The 21259-nt window shown below is 38.3% G+C and overlaps 1 protein-coding gene across 1 annotated transcript in view; it reads right to left on the bottom strand.

Annotated features, from left to right (window-relative positions):
• MYO5A (myosin VA) overlaps window positions 1–21259 on the bottom strand; it is a 195255-nt gene that overhangs the window by 25054 nt on the left and 148942 nt on the right. The window contains exons 25-32 of the mRNA XM_069459699.1: window positions 19793–19906; window positions 12694–12837; window positions 12440–12493; window positions 10381–10608; window positions 8288–8296; window positions 6209–6309; window positions 3242–3322; window positions 1248–1446 (exon numbers count right to left, since the gene is read on the bottom strand). Coding sequence (XP_069315800.1) covers window positions 1248–1446; window positions 3242–3322; window positions 6209–6309; window positions 8288–8296; window positions 10381–10608; window positions 12440–12493; window positions 12694–12837; window positions 19793–19906 — 930 coding nt within the window. The remainder of the gene's footprint in view (window positions 1–1247; window positions 1447–3241; window positions 3323–6208; window positions 6310–8287; window positions 8297–10380; window positions 10609–12439; window positions 12494–12693; window positions 12838–19792; window positions 19907–21259) is intronic.

Here is a 21259-nt window from a genome sequence, read left to right as displayed (position 1 = left end):
ATGACATTTGAAAATTATTTTATGATTCAGAAGATTTTCCCAACAAATTAGTGAGATTTCAGTCACTTTGGAAAGAATCCGAATACTGCCCTCACCCTCTTCCCCCATTCCCACGATGGAGCCTCATTCAGAGAGGCAGACTGGGAAACCAGTACCTTTGGGTTTGTTTCTAATTCATGTAAAAGATGGCTAAATAAATGACACTAGAAAATTATGTGTAACGTAAAATAAGGTAATGGAAGAATGATTCAGATTGTTAAATCTTCAGGGAAAATGCTATTTTATTATAAGTCATTAAAAACCTTAACTAAAAAAAAAAAAAAAGACACAAATCACCACCAGTCCTAAATAATTTTTCTCAAAATCAGGTAAGCACTACAAAATAGATTTTATACAAAAACCTGGAATTATAACTTTTCAATGATTTTTAATATAATAAATATTTGTCAAACTTAAATAGATTTTAAAAACTATAAATCTGTAAGAAAAATTATTATGTGGCTGAGAAAGAAATATTTTAGAAAATACTTTTTGGTAAAAAAATAAAAGAAACAAGGAAAAAGGAAAAGAAAAAACTTGAACTCCATGCCAGGGCTCAGAATCTGGCAAGGGGAAAAAAGAAGTCTCCTCACTATTGTATAAGATCTGTTAGAAAGAATAGAAAATGTGTTAATCTTACTCTTAACTCCCCTTCCCCCTGACCCGGGCGCTCCATCCAGCATCACTCAAAAGCCCTTGCTCAGTTCTGCCAACCACCTTCCCTGACCTAGGCTCTCTTAATCCCCACTTGTCTGCTAGAGATGGAAGCTAAGAGGACTCAGTGGCTTCTTGGTAAACAAAGCCTGTCCCCAGTCTCCGTCATGACAATAACATAACAAACTTTCCAGAATGGCAGAGACTCTGCAGCTGCGGCAGAGGAAGCAGACGACCCGAGCCTCCAGGCTGTCACAGCCCAGCGTGCAGTCGGTGGCTATCTTCCAGCAGACCCTCGATGTCAGGTCTAAGAATGCTCAGACGCTCAAGAGCCTTCTGTGAGAAACACAACCTGTGCACATGCCTTTTTCATGTCTACTAACATATTCATATTTTCCTTACTCTGTCTCTGCTGGAGTAAGAGGCTAACAAGGGAAGCGAGTACCTTTTTCCCAGCAAAGAAAAGCTATGTTTGATCAAAAAGAAACTAGGACATCAGGCAGTGCTAGGCGTTGCCTGCTATGGAGTGTGTGGGCCGGGGCCCGTGTCCTTACCAAGTTTTCGTTGGTCAGCCGGGTGATCTCATGCTGCAGGCTGGCCTCGATGCGAGCCTCCGGGGGCAGCTGCAGGTTCTGGGCCAGCAGCTGCTGCTGCCGGTTGTTCTCCTCCTTCAGGCTCTGGATCTCCCCACGGAGGGCCTCGGCCTCATTCTCATGGTTCCTCTTCTGAGACTGGAGCTGGGATTCCAGGAGCCTGTGGAGAAGCCACACAAGTAGGAAGGGAAGATGACACTCCCAGGCCCTGCCTAATAGGTACAAGGCTTTGTGCTTGCTTGTAAGAGTGAGAAAAGCAGATACTCTTTAGAATTCGTGTGTCTTCTGACTGGATAAAAGTCAAGAAACTCAAACAAGGGCCAGAAATGGAAACGAATGCTCTCACATTTGTGTCTTTCTGAATCATATTAAGATCTCAGAGGCCCTATGAAACAGGAGAGTTTTAGCTCTTTTGAAAGGTTCATAGGAAAGGATGACTTAAAAAAATCAATTAGAAGACACAGCTTTAATCTGACTTGCATTTATAGACTAGCGTTTAACTTGGCAAAGACAGTTACATCTTTGCCACATAAAATAACTGCACCATAAACTCCCAATCTAATTAAATGTGCCTTTAAGAATTACAGAGTTATTATTACTAATTCCAGGGAGATGGTGGGACCAGAGTCTCATTTTTATATTTCAGTCGTATCTCTGAAGGACAGAGAGGCTAGGTCACGACTCTGAAATATACCCAAAATCTGAATTATCCAGATAGTTCTGAAATTTCATACATATATTTTAAATTTGTCATCTCTCTCTCTCCATAAACTTACATATCAGTAACAGAATCCTAACAAGACATGGTTTTAGAACATAAGTATCAATAGGAGCAACAAAGTAGTTATTGCTTCTGCAAGCAAACGCATAGCAGCTGTGCCCACAGAGCAGACCAGGGCGTTGGCAGTGAGCACACAGAGTCAGCATCTTCCCTTTACCATGCTCCCCTGCTTCTACATTCACTCCTTTTCCAAACACAAAACAAAGTTCTGGTTAAGAACTAATTAACGTGAGGTAGAAAAGACATTCTTTTATTCCAATCCCCTTGGTTGCCAACTGCTGGGTAAAACTTATTGCCGCCATTGCAAGCAAACTGTTAACAGCAGACTAAAAACATTTTAGTGATTACAAAATTTCAAAAGGATTTGAACTGATAACACCCCAAAGTTAATGACAATGGTTTATGATTACAACAAAACAGGATAAGCAGAAGCCCCTTGAACAAAACATATTAAGTATTTTTAAGATTTAATCATTAAAATGGAATTTTTATGAGATTTTTAAGAAACAAATATTGCTGGAGCAGATGAGTGAGTATCTGTGGAAGAAAGGTGTTGCTGTTTCAATTTTATTTTCTTTCCCCTAAACATATTTAAGGTGTTGAGTTTGGGTAATTATTCTGAACTGCAGCAATGCAGGAAACCCCTCCTGATACTCTGTTTCACAAATTTGAATTTCACAATAACCACAGAGTGTCAAATCATGCATTTAATATTGCTTTTAGACAGCATGATAATAATATGATCACACTGAATGTAGCTGGATTGCCTATATACCATATGTTGATCTTTATTCCAAACAAGAAGCTGCTAAGTAATAAGTTTTAATCTCTCCCTCAATAGTTTGTGCTCTAGTTGAAAGATTTTGTTTTTCTTTCAACTCCTAGAGAGAGATATTCACAAATTTTAGTGTCTGAAGGGAACTCTAGATAGCATCACTCACTTATGGAAAGCAATTCTTACATTTACCATCAATCAATTTTAGCTGTAATAGTATCTCTTAGTGGAGAAGGCTTTTAAGAAGATGTTTGGCTGAATGTTCTAAGTTTTACTGAAACTAATTTACCCGGAAAGACAATTAATGCACAAGAAATAAAAGAGTTAAAGTCAGGAGGCCACTGTTAGTAAGGAAAGCAACAAATTAATAACATTCCATTTTGAGGAGACAAACATAACCTGTTGGCTTGTTTTAACCCTTCATAAACCAGCCACAGCTCTCCATCCTCATTCAACTCATGGTAATCCATGGCGGGTGATCTTCCATGCAAAGGAGTAACAATGCAAAACACAAAGGGACACGGGGTGGCAATGAGGTGATGACCGTCAAGAGCAGCACAGAATATTGAAATATTTTATAAGGGAAGACTTTTTATTGATTACAGGTGACTTTATGACATTACTACAAAAATATCTTTTGGTTAATTAAAAAAATGAGTAACGTAACATCACATGTAAACGGGTAGAAATTAAAGCAAAATAATCAAGGATCTAGAGCTACTTTTCCTGCAAAATAAGAAATGACTGAAGGTGAGAAAGAGGTTCTATTTTAAACAATTTATTCACCTAGCAGAGTGCTTTATCACGTATTGTGTTAGAGGCTAACCATGACACACAAAATGAAAACTTCAGCTACTGTCTTTCTGTGGTAATCTTTACAGTCTCTTGTAAAATGAAGTTTTATGTCTTCTGGGTAGGAACTTATTTTAGCTTAATAAAATCTGATTTCCCAGCTAAAAATTTGTTTTAAAAATTCTTATAGGAGTAACATAAATAAGAACATGTCCAAAGTTCTCAGTTTTTATGACATGAATTTTAAAAGATATTTTGTGTGCAAAATTAATTGTAAGACTTGTTAAAACTGCTTTTAGAGATGCATCATATTTTATTAAAAATATTATAATAATTATGATAAAGTTGATAATAGTTTTTTTCTACCTACGGTATAGAAATAATATTTTTTGAGTGTTTGCTAAGTGTCAGATGCTGTTCTGCATCCGTTCACATGTACTATTTCATTTAGTTCTTCCAGTAACCCAAGGTAAATCATTTGCCACATCGCAGAGGAAGACACAGAGGCTTAGAAGTGTACAGGTGGTAAGTAGTGGAGCCCAGGGCTATCTGACTCCAGAGTCCAGGTTCTTACTCCTGCTATATTGCTGTTGTTATGTTTATGCAACACAAATTCGAGAGAATTCTCTTCTGTTTTCCATCTAGGGAGTCTATCTCTCCCTAGAGTGTTTATCTATTTGCATGGTTTCAATTGTATTATTATTCTCTGATGACTTCAAAATTTACATCTCAGCTCACATATCTCTTCTGGCTACAGATCTATATATTCAACTGCCTAATGAACTTCTTTCCTTGGTTTTCTCCCTGGCTCCTTACATTTGATATGTGTAAATCTACTGATCATCTTCCCCACACCACAGGCCCACAATCACAAGATGGTATCACCGCATCCAAGTATCCGTAGTAGACACCTCAGAGTCACCCTTCAGGATTTCCTACCCCTCACCCACACATCCAATAAATCACAAGGCTCGCTGACCTCTAATGTATATTTCAAAGTGTCCCATTTCTCTCAATCCTAACCACCACCAACCAAGCCCAAGTCACCAAAATCAGTCACTGGATTATGGTAATAGCCTCTGAACTGGTCTTTATGCTTTCAATCTTGTTCCACTGCAATCTATTCTCTAACATAACAGCCAGAGCTAGCTTTCTAAAATTCAAATCTCATCACATCATTCTCCTACCTACAACCTTTCAATGGATTCCATTATCTTTGGAATAAAGCCCAAACCCTCTTAGCTGTCTCCCTAGCAGCCGATTAGGGTCTGTGTTTATCTTGCTTACTGCTCTATTCCCAGTGTGTGGCACAGGGCCTGGCATGAAGTAGGCATGTGATACATATCTAGTGATTGAACAGCTGAGTGGATATAGTTCTTTCTATACTAGCACATTCTTAGATGTAACGTGTTTATGATTCACATTCATTAATTAAAATTTAAGTTTAAGCAGATACTTTTATAAGCATTCTCCAACCTTGTCTATAAAAGAAGATAAGAAGTATAGCTGTCCCTCAGTATCTACTGGGGGGTTCAGTTCCAGAACCTTCCTCAGATACCAAAATCCAAGGATTCTCAAGTGCCTGATATAAATAGGAGTAGTATGTGCATATAACCTACATACATCCTCTTGTACACTTTAAATCATCTCTAGATTACTCACAATACCTAATACAACATAAATGCTAAGTATTTGTTATACTGTATTATTTAAGGAATAATGATAAGAAAAAAGTCTGTACGTGTTCAGTATAGACACAATTTTTAAAAAAAATTTTTAATTCTCAGTTGGTTAAATCCACAAATGGGGACCCCAAGGATATGGAGGGCCAATTGTACCTTACTTTTTGCATAGCAATATTCTTTAGTTTGTATTGATGTATACCAATCCTGATACTATGCATCAAGAAACCTAGATTGTACACTGATAATATATATCTTCAGAATTATCTTTCTCTGTGATCATCGCTGCCTATGTTCTTTCAAAATGGTCTAGCATATAGTCTTTTATGTTCAGAGTCCATCAACACTAAGCCTCTGTTGGCGGGGAGGGTGGCAGTAAGGCTGAGGGGAATTGCAGGTATGAGCCTTCGTTCTCCCATCCTGGAAGTCACGGTACCCTTTTAGAGTTACATGGTCAACACTGATGTGATTCCAGATAACTCATCACTTCTCTTCACACTAAGTTTCAATTCTTCAAAGCTGCAGTTGCCCCTACAAACCTTCACAAATAACTACCCTGAATGACACATGAGAGTGACTACCCAAGACAGTCCAAACTGTGTAACTGGTTTTCTTCTTAAGGCAGCCCCTCAAGGCTAAGACCATAAACATAGAAAAATATCTTCCCTCCATGTAAGAATATTTTCCTTGACACCTTTCATCAATAATATTACCTTATATTAAAGTGAGATTTTAACTGGGAATACATTGGAAACCTTGGATTCCCTCTGAAGGCCAGTAGATGTCCAATAAAGCAATGCATAAACACTATGACTGGCTGTATAAGAGGCTGGCCCGAAGGCTAAAGATCAATATAATTAAACCAAAATAAATAAAAGAATGATCAACTTACCTATTTGTTTCCTTCAAACCAATGTACGCTTGTGCTATTTCACCTTTATCTTTCATTTTTTGTACATCTTCCAAAAGTATTGTGGAATCTGTCATTGTATTCTGAAGGGGGAAATGACACATTTCCACATTAAGATTCAACTCAAAAGCTTTGGACCAATTAGAGGGGAGTTATGTGCTTTATCACACCTGCGCCCCACCAGAGCATCTGTCCCTGACCCTTGTAACTACAGAGGAGAGTTTGGCCCACGCAGTTCAGAGAAAGGGGTAGCTTGAGCTTCTCTCCTGAGAAGCCCTAACACTCTACTACAAAGGTGTTGAGATTCTAGAGTACCACTGCCCTGTAAACAAAATCACTGATGGGCGATGTATGTTTAACATTATGTGAAAAAATATATATGTACATATATATAGTATAAGTATATAATATATAATATAGTATACATAGCATTAGAAAAGTAACCAGGCAACTATTTAATGGAATGTATAAGGCCATTTTTTTTTCTACCACTTCCAGATCAGTTAGAATGAAATAAATGACCCTGTAAAACACTGAAAGTTTGACATAAAGCTCATTTTCCATTAAAAACTCAGTACAAACAAGGTGGTGTTCAGATGATATATACTTCAGCAAAATTAAAAGTTTTTTTCGGCCGGGCGCAGTGGCTCACGCCTGTAATCCTAGCACTCTGGGAGGCCGAGGTGGGCGGATCGTTTGAGCTCAGGAGTTCGAGACCAGCCTGAGCAAGAGCGAGACCCCAGCTCTACTAAAAATAGAAAGAAATTATATGGACAGCTAAAAATATATATAGAAAAAAAATTAGCCGGGCATGGTGGCGCATGCCTGTAGTCCCCGCTACTCGGGAGGCTGAGACAGGAGGATCGCTTGAGCTCAGGAGTTTGAGGTTGCTGTGAGCTAGGCTGACGCCACGGCACTCACTCTAGCCTGGGCAACAGAGTGAGACTCTGTCTCAAAAAAAAAAAAAAAAAAAAAAAAGTTTTTTTCACACATCTTTAGATAAATATAAATAGGAAGGATTTAGTTCCTTTTAAATATCTACCATCTGCTGTTATTCACAGCTTTTTTTCCTCTGGTACAATATAGCATGGCACATAAGCTTTTGAAATAAACATCTGGCAGGTCAGAATTACTAATGACTTTACATAAAAATAAATTTTTTTGCCAAAATTTTTATTTTTTTTATTATTTTTTTTAATTTTCCCCTTTTGGTCTAATTTTCCTGATAACCAATATAATTTCAAAATCTACTCAGCTACTCTCTCTCTCTCTAGAACATGGTAAGAGATAAGAATCACTGCTCTATAGCTTCTGAAGAATAATATATGTTAGAGCCCAATGGCCTGTTCTGTTTGTCTAAATAGTATATGTCTGACCCTTCAGTCAACATTTGCTCTAAGGTCAGGTCTCACAATGAAGTGGACGTAACTGAATCCACTTCAAATATTACGATCTTAGAGACCAGTTCCAAAGTAACTTTAATGCCAACATTAAAGTTCTAAAAGGGTTGCACCATGTAGGAAAATCCCAGTAAGATCTGTCACTCAATAGCTGAAACAAGATGTGGTAGAGAAATCTGACTTTGCAACATCATTAGGAGCCACTTTTCATCCTAGCTACGGACTCTACATTCAGGGAGATGAAAGCGGCAGCAAAGAATGGTGTGCGCAGTTCCGCAGGCTCTCCCTCCCCCTTGGCCAACAAGTCCACAGCTGGCTAAAAACGAGAGCTCAGGAGAGCCTGTACTCTTGAGTGCACTCCAAGTAAAGGGCTTCCCTCTCCAGCTTGTGGATAGCCTCCCATAACCACTGCAGTGAGTCACGGAGCTGACTAGGAATTGGAAGTCATGGAGTGTCCTTTATAATCTAGACATGAACCTACTACAACCATTGTTACCCCACTGACTTCCCAAATAGGAAGGAATCAAATAGGAAATTAATTTGTAAATATAAAAATAGACTTGGTGGTCAGAAAGCATCAATTGCAAATATGGGGAGATACCTGTAAACTTAGGATTAAATGTAAGTATTTACTAAAAATTGAAAAAAAACTTGTAATTACCTTGTCATCCTGAAAAATCACAAGTCAGCAAGCACAAAAAATTAGAGAAAACAATAAACCCTTAGTTCCATAAATAAATTCCATCAATGAGTCCCCATGATAACAGATAAAAGCTAACTTTAAAATAGCCATGAGTTGTTTCTCCTAAAACTAACTCTAAATAAATTAACATACCTGGAACTGGCATAAAGTTGACATTAATTTATGTTTATGTGATGGCGACTCTTATTTCCAGGTAAGTGCTTGAAATTATTTTTGAGTGTTTTGTTTTGTTTTTTGGTTGTAAAATATTTTTGAGCATGTCAGAAAATGACCCTCCTGTTAATGTATGTGGATAAAAGTCTTATCCTAGGTCTGCGAGAGTTAAAATAATGTCCCACTAAGAGGTCATTTGTCCAAGGGAAGTCTCCCAGGATACTCTGGAGGTGGAGCCAATAAACTAGTCCTGGGTGGGCTGGATCATCCCCTCACTCAAAGAGTGTTGCTCACCACTGCCCAGCAAAAGAGTTGTGAAATGATATGTCTCTGACTTGAAACTGAGCAGACAAACCGCCCAGGGGTGTCTGGAAGATCTTAATTAGTGTCATGGGCAATTTTCCTAGGAGAGAACATGACTGCTGCCTCGATTAGGCTGGAAGCTGAGCAAGCATGGACCTCAGTTAGACAGGGCCAGCCCATTAGGGGCAGCAGAGCAGTTGTCACATGGGGTATGTGAACTGGGCAAGTGAGAGTATATGATACTGTGACTATGTGCTCTATTAGCTAGATTGTTTTTACATCCCTTGATTCATTTTTCTTTTCTTTTCTCTTAATTTTCACTAAAGTTTCTTGTGAGAATACTGCATTGTACCCCATAAATATATACCATTATTATTTGTCAATTAAAAAAAAAAAAGTACCAGTTTATCACCAGGTAACCAGGGAAAGGAATCTTGGTTTGAGACTGCTCAAGCTAACATGCAGAGCCTTGTTTCTGGAAGCCCAGCCACAGTGGTAGCCATGGGGACCAACTGAGACAGCCCTAGGGAAAGGTGAGACCTACACAGCCAAGCCAAAATGAGAGTCCTCTTCTCATTTCAGACTTAAGGGGTTTGCGATTTGCTTCAAAATAAGGAAGCCAATTTCTTTACATTACTGCACTTGTTACGGGGATTTTTTCCTCCAAAAATTATTTAGTCAGTATCTTGTTTTTAGAATTTGATATTTTTTGGATCAGTATTGATCCCAGGTATGAGTTGCCTTTATCAAATCCAAATGTATGTGCCAGGTACATCATCTAAACCGCATGCAGAAGTTTTCTAAGAGAAGTATTCTCAGATTTTTCAGGCATCCAGCTCATTATATATCATAGATATTTTTTATATGACATGTCATTTGATTGCCTCACTTCTTGGTGACACTCTGCTGGATGCACATGGGCAGTGAGACAAGGCAGATTTTCACAATGATCACTCAGATTGCCTCTGACGGCAAATGACAAAAAGGCCCATTTCTCATCAGCATATGGCAGCACTAGGTCTCAAATTACCTCAAGGCAAGGAAGGACTTCAAAGCGCCATCTATATCCGAAGTGTGGGGTTCTTTCTGTTGAATTCCTGAACACAGCCCCTCCCAGCCGGACAGCTCCCCCTATTAAATACAACTGCCTGAAGCGAGCAGAAATCATCTCTCTGTAATCTCTGCATATGTTACCTTTCCAATTAAACAAGCTATTTTCAACAAATAATTTTAAAGTTGTATTTAATGCCTCCCGCAATAAGACAATTGATAGATTTTTGCATTTAACAGAATTGCATTTCAGATCAAAATTTCTTGTGGCCAGATCACTACCAGAAGATTAACTTTAAAACTCATAAGTAAGACATGAAACATTGATGATCTTTTGGACTTTACTCACTTTTTGCTCGCTCCAATTGGCATTTGCAACAGTTTTAAAACAACACTGGGATTTTTTTTTTTAAATGATGAATCTTCAATGGGACTAAAAATTCTCTTAAGTGTTTTGCTTCATCATTAATTGAAGGGAAGGAAAGGATAAGAAGAAATGGAGGCCAGCCCCCAAAGACCTACTTCAGCCATGAGCTCGTGCTTACCTTGGGTTGGATGGCCTCTTTCTGGCTCACCAGCTGAGACCTCAAGATGAGGACTTCCTCCTTGCGGACATCGAGTTCCTCACTCACGGAGGTCAGCTGCTCCATGAGGACGCGGTAGGCAGGGGCACCTGGAGCAGTCACCTCTGGGGCACTTTTCTCACTAAGGGCCTTGCGTAACTCATTTAGTTCATTTTTCAGTTTTTTGTTTTCTGACTCTAGTTCTTGACGCTGCATAAGAGACAAAGAAAAGTACATTGCTGTCATCCCCGACTTTACATTGAAATGCTCAACTTCCCTCAAGCTGGTAGAAGAATTCTGCTGGAAAAGTTTGTCAGAGCTACCCTAGTGAATGTCTTCCTAGGTTCTATTGGAAGCTCTGCTCTGCTAATTAAGGAAGTCTTACATCAAGTGGAATTGGGCAAGGTCAACAATAGTTTGCCTCATCAACACAAATTCCAGACTTGAATTTATACTGGCCTGCCCAGGGTGTGTTCACAGGCCTGAGATTGCTGAGTCCCAAGGGGTGAGTTTAGCCAGTCCTAAGGAACTCAGGTTTGTTTGTAGGAAAATATAAGGGCAAATTTGAGGATCCAGGTGGTCAGGGTGTTTCCAATGAGTGATTCAGATGGGTGGATCCCTATAATCTTTAGTAGTGTCCTCTTATTTCCTTTGTAAAGCAGAATGGAAAGACCACTGGAATTTTAGGCCTTTAACTGCTAATTTTGAAAAAATCTACCACATCATTTAAACTGATAAAATTCCTTTAGTGTTTCAATGACAACAAATAATGTATTTTTCCTAAACTTCTTTCCTCTGTGATATGCTTGTGAAGTTGCAAGCGGAGCCTTGGGAGATGGGAGGAGAGGCTGAAGGCCTCTTCCTTCAACCATCCATACAGACACACATATCCTTTACCACCTCCATACTTTCACATACTACTAGCTACCCTTGTGCCACCAGTTGGCACTGCCCTCTCCATATTCTATTCAAACAATGGCAATGGGAACCCAGAATAGAGAGACACTGATGCTAAAATACAAGTGTCACGAGATACCAGTTGGGAAACACTGAAGTAGACAGGCATTTAAAAACACCATGGTGCCTTATTGTGCACAGGACACAAGTCCCGATGATAGTGGAAGTGAGATATTTGTCTATAAAGACTGAATATTTTATTGTTTATTCCCAGAGAAGCAATCTTGGTTGATAGCATCATATCAGTCCTTTCAGTGTATTATATTAAAACTATCTAAAGTCCGTATTTTTTCTAGTTTAATATGTAACCCTTCTTTTGTGAATTAACCTAGTCTTTTGTGAAAATGAATGTTCCTTGCCTTCCTCAGTCTCCCACCAACTGCTAATCAGATTTTCACTGCTCATTTCTATAACAGAAAACATGTCCTTACCTTGATGAGTAAGTGCTGATACAGTGTTGCCTAAACTTCATGTGCATCAGAATCACCTGGAGGTCTTGTTAAACCACAGATTGCTGGGCCCCACCCTCAGAGATTCTGATTCAACTGGTAGAGTGGTGTGGGGCCCATAAATCTGCATTTTGAACAAGTTACCAGGTGATATTGATCCTGCTGGTTCAGGGACCGTATTTTGAGAACCACTAATCTAATACTTTGTGACTCTGGGCTCCATTCACACTAAAGAGAATGTTTTTATTTGTCCATTTTTGTGTGCGGCAGAAGATGTGGAGAGCAGATTCCTGCCCCCCTCTTTGGTCTGCCCCATCCCACCCAATCAGATAGTGGCAGATGCAGCATTTGAATATAGGCAGCCTGACACTAGAGTCCATGTCCTTTATTCACTACCAGAATCTCCAACGGCAGCTTCTTCTCCTGTTCCTGTTCCAACCGAAGTCTAGCACATATGAAACAGAATTTACAAAAGGAAACAACAAAAAGCTAGAAGTAATGCCTGAATAAGGCTTAAGCTAGGACCTCTGGTGCAACCCCCAGCCCTTAAGGATGTTCTCCAGGAGAAAGAGGCTCTGAGAGGGTCTCTTGCCAAAATAAAATATTCAGAGTCTTGGGCAGAAACTTCCCATTACCTTGAGTGACTCATACTCCAGTTCTGCACCTCTAATTTGTGGTCTTTCTTCTTCCTAGGCAAAATATAAAGTAAAACCTTTATATTTTAATTGTCACATTTTTACGTGTTCTACAGAAAACAGTGAAGAGTTTACCCTCAGACTTTAACCAAACACTGCTTGGTTAGGTTGGGCTGAGTTCCCATTAAGGAAGAGGCTGCAGAAATGACATAAAGCCCCAGCCTCAGCTCCTCGGGTGGGCCGGCACTGCGCACCTTGGCCTTGCTGCGGAGCACCTGCTCTTCCTTGCGGTCCAGCTCGTCCTGCATCACCTGCTTCTCCTGCTCCAGCTCTGTGACACGCTTCTGGAGCTTGAGGAACAATGACATGTCCAGGGGTACCTTCTTCTCGCTTGGCTCCTAAACCCCAAAAAATCCCAAGATAGTCAGGACAAACCAGAAGACATACAGGCCAATGAGAAAATCATGAATAGCTCAATAGAAAAATAGGCAAACTTACAGAAGAAGAAATATAAACATCCAAAGAATATACAAAAAAACGCTCAACCTAACGATTAGAGAAATACAAATTAAAGTGAGGTACTACTTCTGCCCTATCAGGTTGGCAAAAATAGGAAAGATTAATAATGCCCTGGGTGTCTCATATGTTATTGGTAGAAGTATAAGTAGGCCTATTAAAAGGGCAATTGAGCTGTATTTATTAAAATTTAAATGTGTATACGCTTTAACCTATCAAATCCATGTTTCGAATTAGTCCTACAGAAATAATTACACAAGTATACAAAGATAAATGGAAAAAGATGTTCATTGCAGCAGTGTTTTGTAAAAACTGGCAAGAACTTGAATGTCAGTCAATAGGCCAGTTGCTTAAATAAATTATGGCATAGTCAAACTATGAAATATTTTTTAGCTATTAAAAAGAATAAAATAGAGCTATGTGAGCAGATAAATATCCCTAGATAAAGTATTAAGTGAACACACAAACTATAGGACAAAATATATATTATGATCTCATTTTTGTTAATAAAACACAAGTATACGTGACTTTTAAATGTACACTTTGTACGTGCATACAAAAATCTAGAAGGCCATAGTGGTTATCTTGGAGGACAGGAGGTACTGTGGAAAAGTTTCATTTTCAACTTTGCACATTTCTATATTTGAATAGTTTATAATAAGCACACACATCTGCAGTCAGAAAAAATGATTTTTGAAAAGGTGAAGTGCCGGCATAAATATTTTGAGATCAGACAGCGAAAACTAAAAACTGAAAACCGAAACATATACAATCAGCCCTCTGTATCTGTGGGTTCTGTATCTGTGGGTTCCACATCCTTGTTTTCAACCAACCGGATGGGAAACATTCGGGGTTTTGAAAAAGCCCCAGATGGTAAAAAATAACAGTACGACAATAAAAAATAATACAAATAAAAAACCAATATAGTATAATGACTATTTATATAGCATTTACATTGTATTAGATTATAAGCAATCTAGAGATGATTTAAAGTACATGGGAGGATGTGCAGAGGCTATACGCAAATACTGGGCCATTTTATATAAGGGACTTGATAGATATTCAAATATTTGAAGAAAAAAAAATAAAGAGATTTGAGTATCCTTGGGTTTTAGTATCTGAGGGAGTCCTGGAACCAATCCTCCACAAATACTAAGGCATGACTGTATATCTATTAACAAACCGAAGGATAACCTAGAAGCATTTTAAAAGTGTGTCAATTGGTTCCAAAACAGAATAACAGTGAGAACTTCTAAGATACATAAATATATACTAATTAAAGCTTAAAAAATAGAAAGAAGTAGCCATCATCATGGAAGTTCTGAGACTGTTTTTACTTTGGGTTTTAACATTTAATAAGATAAGATAAATAATCAGATCATTAGATTTAATGTAGAGAATGAAGAGTCTTTTTTTGTTGGGGGGAGGTAGTGAGGAGATGGAAAACAGTAACAATAACTGATTTATTTAACAAAATGGTCAGAAAGTATAATTCTTAAAGATTAGCAAATCTTTTATCTTTTCAATTGTCCATTTTATGAAAAGAATGTTTATTTTTGCTTTTCTGATAGGAAAGCAAAATAAGATTTTGTACAAAATGTAGGAAATAAGAGAAGTACAAAGGAGAAAAACAGGCATACTCCCATATCCAGAGAAAAACCACTATTTTTGCCTAGTCTTTTTGCTATACACCTATAGATTTAAAGAATTAGAATATTTTTATTATAATTTTGTATTGTCTTTAAAATATAGTACTGTATTATAATTGTTTTCTAAATTTACAGTATGATGGATTGTATCATCATTTGCTTAGTTTATTACCTTATTAATGGGCACTGAGGTTGTTTCTAATTTTTTGCTATTGGAACATTAATGTTTTTAATGTGTTAAATCCATTTGGCCTAGAACAGTAGTAACTGTTATAATTAAAAAAAAAAAATTTGGCTCAGTTAATAGACCCACAATGGCATTTCATTGTTATTTTAATTTGCATTTCTTTGACTTTTGATGAGATTAAATAGGTTTTTTTTTTTTTTGAGACAGGGTCTCACTCTGTTGCCCGAGCTAGAGTGCAGTGGCATCATCATATTTCACTGCAACCTCAAACTCCTGGGCTCAAGCCCTCCTCCTGCCTCGGCTGCCTGAGTAGCTGGGACTACAGGTGTGTGCCACCCATGCCTGGCTAATTTTTCTATTTTTTGTAGAGATGAGGTCTCACTCTTGCTCAGGCTGGTGTCAAACTCCTGGCCTCAAGTGATCCTCTTGCCTCGACCTCCCAAAGTGCTAGGATTATAGGTGTGAGCCACTGTGCCCAGCTCAAGATTGAATAATTTTTATATTTTCAGGGATTTTATATTCATTAGCTACCTTTGGTCTTTTATGAATGCTTTTTTTTTTTGAGATAGGGCATCATATCTCACTGCGACCTTAAACTCCTGGGCTCAAGAGATCTTCCTGTCTCAGCCTCCCAAGTAGCTGGGACTACAGGTACACACCACCATGCCCATCTAGTTTTCAAAAAATTTTTTGTAGAGACCAGATCTCACTATGTTGCTCAGGCCAGTCTTGAACTCCTGACTTCAAGTGATCCTCCTACCTTGGCCTCCCAAAGTGCTAGGATTATAGGTATTAGCCACTGTGCCCAGCCTTTTATGATTTCTGAGTAGTTCTGAGTTCAGTGCTATTCCACTTCTCAAAAAGACCTAAGAAAAATCAACTGAACTAAGAAGTAGGCACTTATAGATAGTTAAGGTCATTTGTCCACAACTAATTATCCCTGGACTTTTTCTTACTGTCTACTTTGTAATACTCAACAGTAAAAGTTTAGGTATATGATCTTGTCTCAACATTATTATAGGATTTCATTCATATAAAAATTCATTTGTATATGTCCCATGTATTTAAGTTTAAGCTAAATACTTATATTTTAACTTATTTATAATTTAAATGTTCTATCTTATATGACCAATGTTTTTTCATTTATTAATGATGTACATGTTCCTGAAAATTTTATTTAATCTTTTTTTATACTATATTAGAAATTCTACAAATGAATATAATACTTCATCCACTGCACCTAAAATGTCATCATTTGGAAATCATTCCTTCGAACCGTGAATGGGCATTTTTGTTTCAAAGGAATTCTCTTATTAAAATGGGATGGGATAACTCTTTAGATATCAGCAAATACTAATAAAGAATTTGTTGATTGCTAGATAAGAGAGAAATTCTATGAATAAGAATATTAAAATAGAAAATAGAAGAACACAAAAGATAACATCTGACAAATGCCAAGTTACTTGAGGCATAAAGATTGGTAATTATTGAAGAGTGCTCTGGATGGTACCCATTCTTATCCCTAATGACACATCTAATTAAAGAGATGCCATTTGTCCTTGCCATACCACATGAGCAAGAAGGAAGACTGGGCCATCTGGCTCAGAGAAGTTTCTGGGTTTTGTTTTGCTTTCCTTTCTTAGTAAAGACTTTGTCACCTAGGGCTTTTCTAAGTGAGTGAAGCTTTGACACTGACCTAAAAAATAACACTGATCTGTTGTCTGAAAAAAAATCAAGAAGATAACAGAATTTATTCACAAAATTACCACTACAGGTCTGGCAGTCATTCTGGCATTATTCCTAACAATAGCTGAGAAAGTTATGATGACCTTTTCCTTGGGTTTGACAGGTATGAGGATGCTTGAGAGCAGGAGGCAGAAGTGGGATAATCAGTCAATGGCTACCAGAAAAGGTGCATGACCAAGCAGGGAGGAGCAATGGCTCCAGAACAATGTAAACCAGCTCATGAAGATTCTGGAAGTGTGGGAGGGCTGCAAAACAAGTGGAGCTGGCAGGCGAATTCTCCAGAGAGAAACAGCAATGGAGAGAGAAATAGCAATAGCCATCATGACCCGTGAACAACAAATCACAGGTTTTAATTTCTTTGTTACATAAAATCTGCTGTTATTACATTGATGAGATTGGAATTCTGTTCCCAAAAGTCTGAAAGACACCACCCTATTTTAATTAAAACAAAAAAACTTAAACAAGAGTGGACCTATTATTTTCCTGGTACCAGATTCTAAAAGCATTACTTTGTACATGTAAGAGCTGAAAGTTTTCCTTATGTCTTTAAGGAGGCAATCTGTAAACCTGGCCATTATAGAGGTAGCTTCAGAAAGAAATCCAAACCTGGAAGTCGTAAGTATTCAGAAGCAGAAATTCATAGCCAGTCACAGTCTTTGGCTGGTATCTCTCTCCTGCCCAACTTCCCTTCTGATAAATAAATCTTTTTCTATTACCAGTAATATAGATTTCTACCTCTACCTTTCTGATCCTGGCCACATCCAGTCAGAATTGTGGGGTGATCACTAAAAGCCTGTTTATTAGAGCAAAAACATTTATTTATTAAGCATTTATTATGTATCAGACACTGTTCAAGCGTATTATACAAATGAACTCATTTAATACTCAAAACATCGCTAAAAGGTAAGACAGTAGTAACATCCCCACTTCACAAATGAGGAAACAGAGGCAAAGAGAGAATGAGGCTACGGTTATGGATTCAGTCCCAAGGAGAAGAGTTACTAAGTCTGTCCCATTGTAAAAATAGTCCTCCTAACCAAAGCCAGTCACATTTCAGATGCATGTCCTTGATCACAAGGGGCTGTTCTCAAGTATGACTTGCTCAGGGAAATGCCTTCCCCTTTACTGAGAAGAGACTTCTGGTGTTTGACCTACTGCTAGGTCACACACGAAGGACAGAACGCAATACTCCAAGATCTTTTTGTGATTTGTAGAGCACAATTCACACTCCATTATTCAAAAGAAGTGAAAATTGTACTAAATCCCACATTGGTATCTCTCTTAAGGTGAGAAAATTTCAGCAGAAAACAGGTGAGAATTAGAAACAAAAAGTTTACCGACCCAGATCCATAAGAATCTGGAGAAAACTTTAAGAATAGAGTGAAAAGAGTAGAGATCCTGACAAACACCATTACTAGTAAAAATTAGGTAAAGTATTGTATATAAGAGTTTTTGGGTTTAAAAATGTGATGTCCTCAAACAAAGCTATCAACATGAGCCTTCCCTGCCCTGAATTTAATACAGAATAATTTCCAGCAAAAACACCGTTTTTGTCATGGCTTCCCCCTCTCACAGAGCAGGAGCTGTTCAAGTGCTACTACACTGAAGTGGACAGTTTATAAACGTGCTTCCCTCAGATTACTAGGAATGAGTCCTCCCACTGCAGTCAACAGGATGCAGTCCTAAAACCTTCATGTCCACCAAAGGCCTAGAAGTCGTAATTTTGAAATTTTCATAAGCCTAACTTTGTGGTATTCTCCAAAGGTGGCCATCAACAATTCCTCTCAATATACGTCTTTCCTCCCGTCAAGAGATGGCATCTATTTCCCTCTCCTGGAATCTGGACTGGCCTTGTGATGTGCTTTGACCATACTGTGGCAGAATTGAAACTGGGCCAGTTTCAAGCCTAGCTCAAGAGGTCTGGCATTTTTCACTCTCATACCCTTAGAACCCACCCACCTGCTGCTGAAGAGAGAGGCTCCATGGAGAGGCCCAAGGAAGAGAGCCAAGCAACCTAGCTGAATGCAGCTGCAGGAGGCACTCTGGCCACCACCATGTGGGGCAGAAGAAACACCCAGTCAAACCCCACAGAATTACAAGTAATAATAAATTGCTGTTGTTTAAAACCACTAAAACTTGGGATAGTTTATTGTATAACAATAGATAATTGGAAAAACCTCTATCCTGCTACATACTGGCCATACCATCATATTCATGGGCCTCAGCCTAATATTAGCTATAGATAGAAAAGGGATTGAAAACTGCAGCGTAGAATTCCTGGATGGAAGTCAGTAGAATATGGTCACTAAGAACATGAACTCCAAAGAGACAAGCCTCAGTTAGAATATTGGCTCTGACACAAGCTGGGAATTTGAACAAATACTTATTAGCTTTCTTGTATATATAATTGAAACTAGATGATATTCCAATTATGTAACATTTTTCTTCAAAATTAACAGAATGAGATGGCAGAAACTCTTCATTCTTAAGTAGAACTAAGACAAGAAAGGAAAGAATCATTTAATTTTTTTTCAACTATTCTGCCAGACACAGTCTATTTCTGACTTGGCCATTTTCAAAGAATATGATATAAAAATAGAACAGTTGTGCCTGAATTACCCATTATTGAAACTGTATCATATTTGAAAAGAAGATCTGAAAATTGGTTGAGAATAATCTAACTCAAAGTCACTGTACTTTTGGAGTTACAGTAATATGTAATTTTGATGTCATAATGCATAACACAAAACATTAAGGCAGATTTCTGAACTATTTTTCCATGCATTTTTGTGGAAGAAAATTACATTGGTAAAAACTAGCATCAAACAGAGGCTTGAGCTTTGCTAAAGTCTTGGGCAATGGCTTTTATAATATTTAAGGACAAAGGGTTTATTTTTTAAATAATTTACCTCAGTCTGAAATAAATTCCTGATAGGCTGTATTTTCTGTATACGGAATATGTTAAGGTGTCAAAGAGGGAATTAAAAAAGAAAAATCTCACCATCAAAGTTACATTAAAAATTAAAATGTGTAGTGACAAAAATATTTGTAACAAGTATGTATGTACACAGCACTTATGTGCACATAAATATGTATATAAGAGAAGTATGTATCCACAAGTCGCTTATGAAGAATAAAGGATTGACACAAATGGTATGTTTATGGGCAAGTGGAGTCTGCTCTGCAGTGGGAATGCTCCCTGCTAACAACAGCATGGTCACATTCTACTTTTAGTGATAGATGTCTAAAATGTACCTCTGTCCTCAATGGAATGTCTTCTGTTTCTGCAATTTCAGAGCTGAAGGTATATTCAGACTCATTGCTGCTGTGGGTGGAGTCAGTTCTCTTGTGTCCAGGCTTAGGCACATTCTGCAAGGCAAATAACCCAGGTATAATTAACACAACATAATCAAACTAGGCACAGTTAAGACAGCATCTGCCTTGACTTGGTTCTAATCCCCACTGTCTTCTTGTACTGATGTCCAATGATGTTTTCCATGTTGTTTGACCAAATCGTTACAAAAGGGTCACCTCCTCAAAAAGAAAGAGGTACACCAGCATGGCATGACAAAAATAGTTGCAAAACCAAATACCCAAATGAAAATCACCTGAATATTGGCAGAGTCCCCTTTACGTGTTTAGAGTTTTGACTGGTCAGTTACACTGGGTAAAGCATAGGTTTGATGTCTCGGCATCCAAGCACTGACTTTAGTGTTGCAATCAAATAAAACTTACCAAAAAGTTCATAAAATGTATTTAATAACATGCATAATCATTTTACTACATGATAATTGAGCATAAATTTTTAAAAAAAGGCGGCAGAGGAGGTTCACAGAGGTAGCTATAATTTCTGTCACTTTTACGTATGAAGTTAAATTGCTAGAGTAAGCAGTACAGGGGAGGTAAGAAAGCTGCTCTAAAAATCTTCTGAAGATCCCTGGGTTATTAATTCAGGCATTCCAGGTGGCACTTTTTCTTTTCTTAAGTAGAGATGAGGTCTTGCTATGTTGCCCAGCCTGGACTCCTAGCAATTCTCCTGCCTTAGCCTCCCTAGTAGCTGTGACTACAAGTGTGTGCCACGTGCCTGGCTGGTGACACTTTAATGACAGGTGATACCTATGAAATTAGTGTTCAGAAAGCTTATGGGGAATAGAAAAGTTAAACAATTACTACCCTCTTCCCTCTGTAGGAGAGGGTATTGGAAAGTCACTTAAAGGAAGAAGGAATAGAAAGGTTGGGATGCTCCCAGTAGGTGAGGTGGAAAGTTTCAGTGGCCTAAATCTCCCAGGGTTACACATCCTGAGAGCTTCAGAAAGGCCTCTGAGAGCTTTCTGATCTATCCAATTTTCTTTACCCCTTCTACCAGCTGCAGGAAAAGAGCTGGAAGCCACAAAGGGCTTCTTTGTCTCTTTCTTTCCAATATCCAGGCTTATAAAAATCAGACTCACCCAGGGGCAGTTGAAAGTCTCCCAGACCAGGACAACCTGTACTCCAATGTGAAGGAAGACCCAAGAACACCAGAACTTCTGGAACTAACTATCCAGAAGCTGGGGCGCACATTAAAGGGGAGAATCCTTTCCTGGTTCTGGTATCAGGATTATGTTGGCTTGGTAAAAAGTGTTGGGGAGAATCCCATCCTTCTCTATATTGGAGAATAGTTTATGTAGGATGGGCACCAGTTCTTCTTTGTAGGTATAGTAGAATTCAGGTGTGAACCCATCT

Source organism: Eulemur rufifrons, chromosome 2 (genome assembly GCF_041146395.1).
Source record: "Eulemur rufifrons isolate Redbay chromosome 2, OSU_ERuf_1, whole genome shotgun sequence".
NCBI lineage: Eukaryota > Metazoa > Chordata > Mammalia > Primates > Lemuridae > Eulemur > Eulemur rufifrons.
Note: the sequence above shows the minus strand (reverse complement) of the source record. Positions and strands in the feature narration are given on the sequence as shown.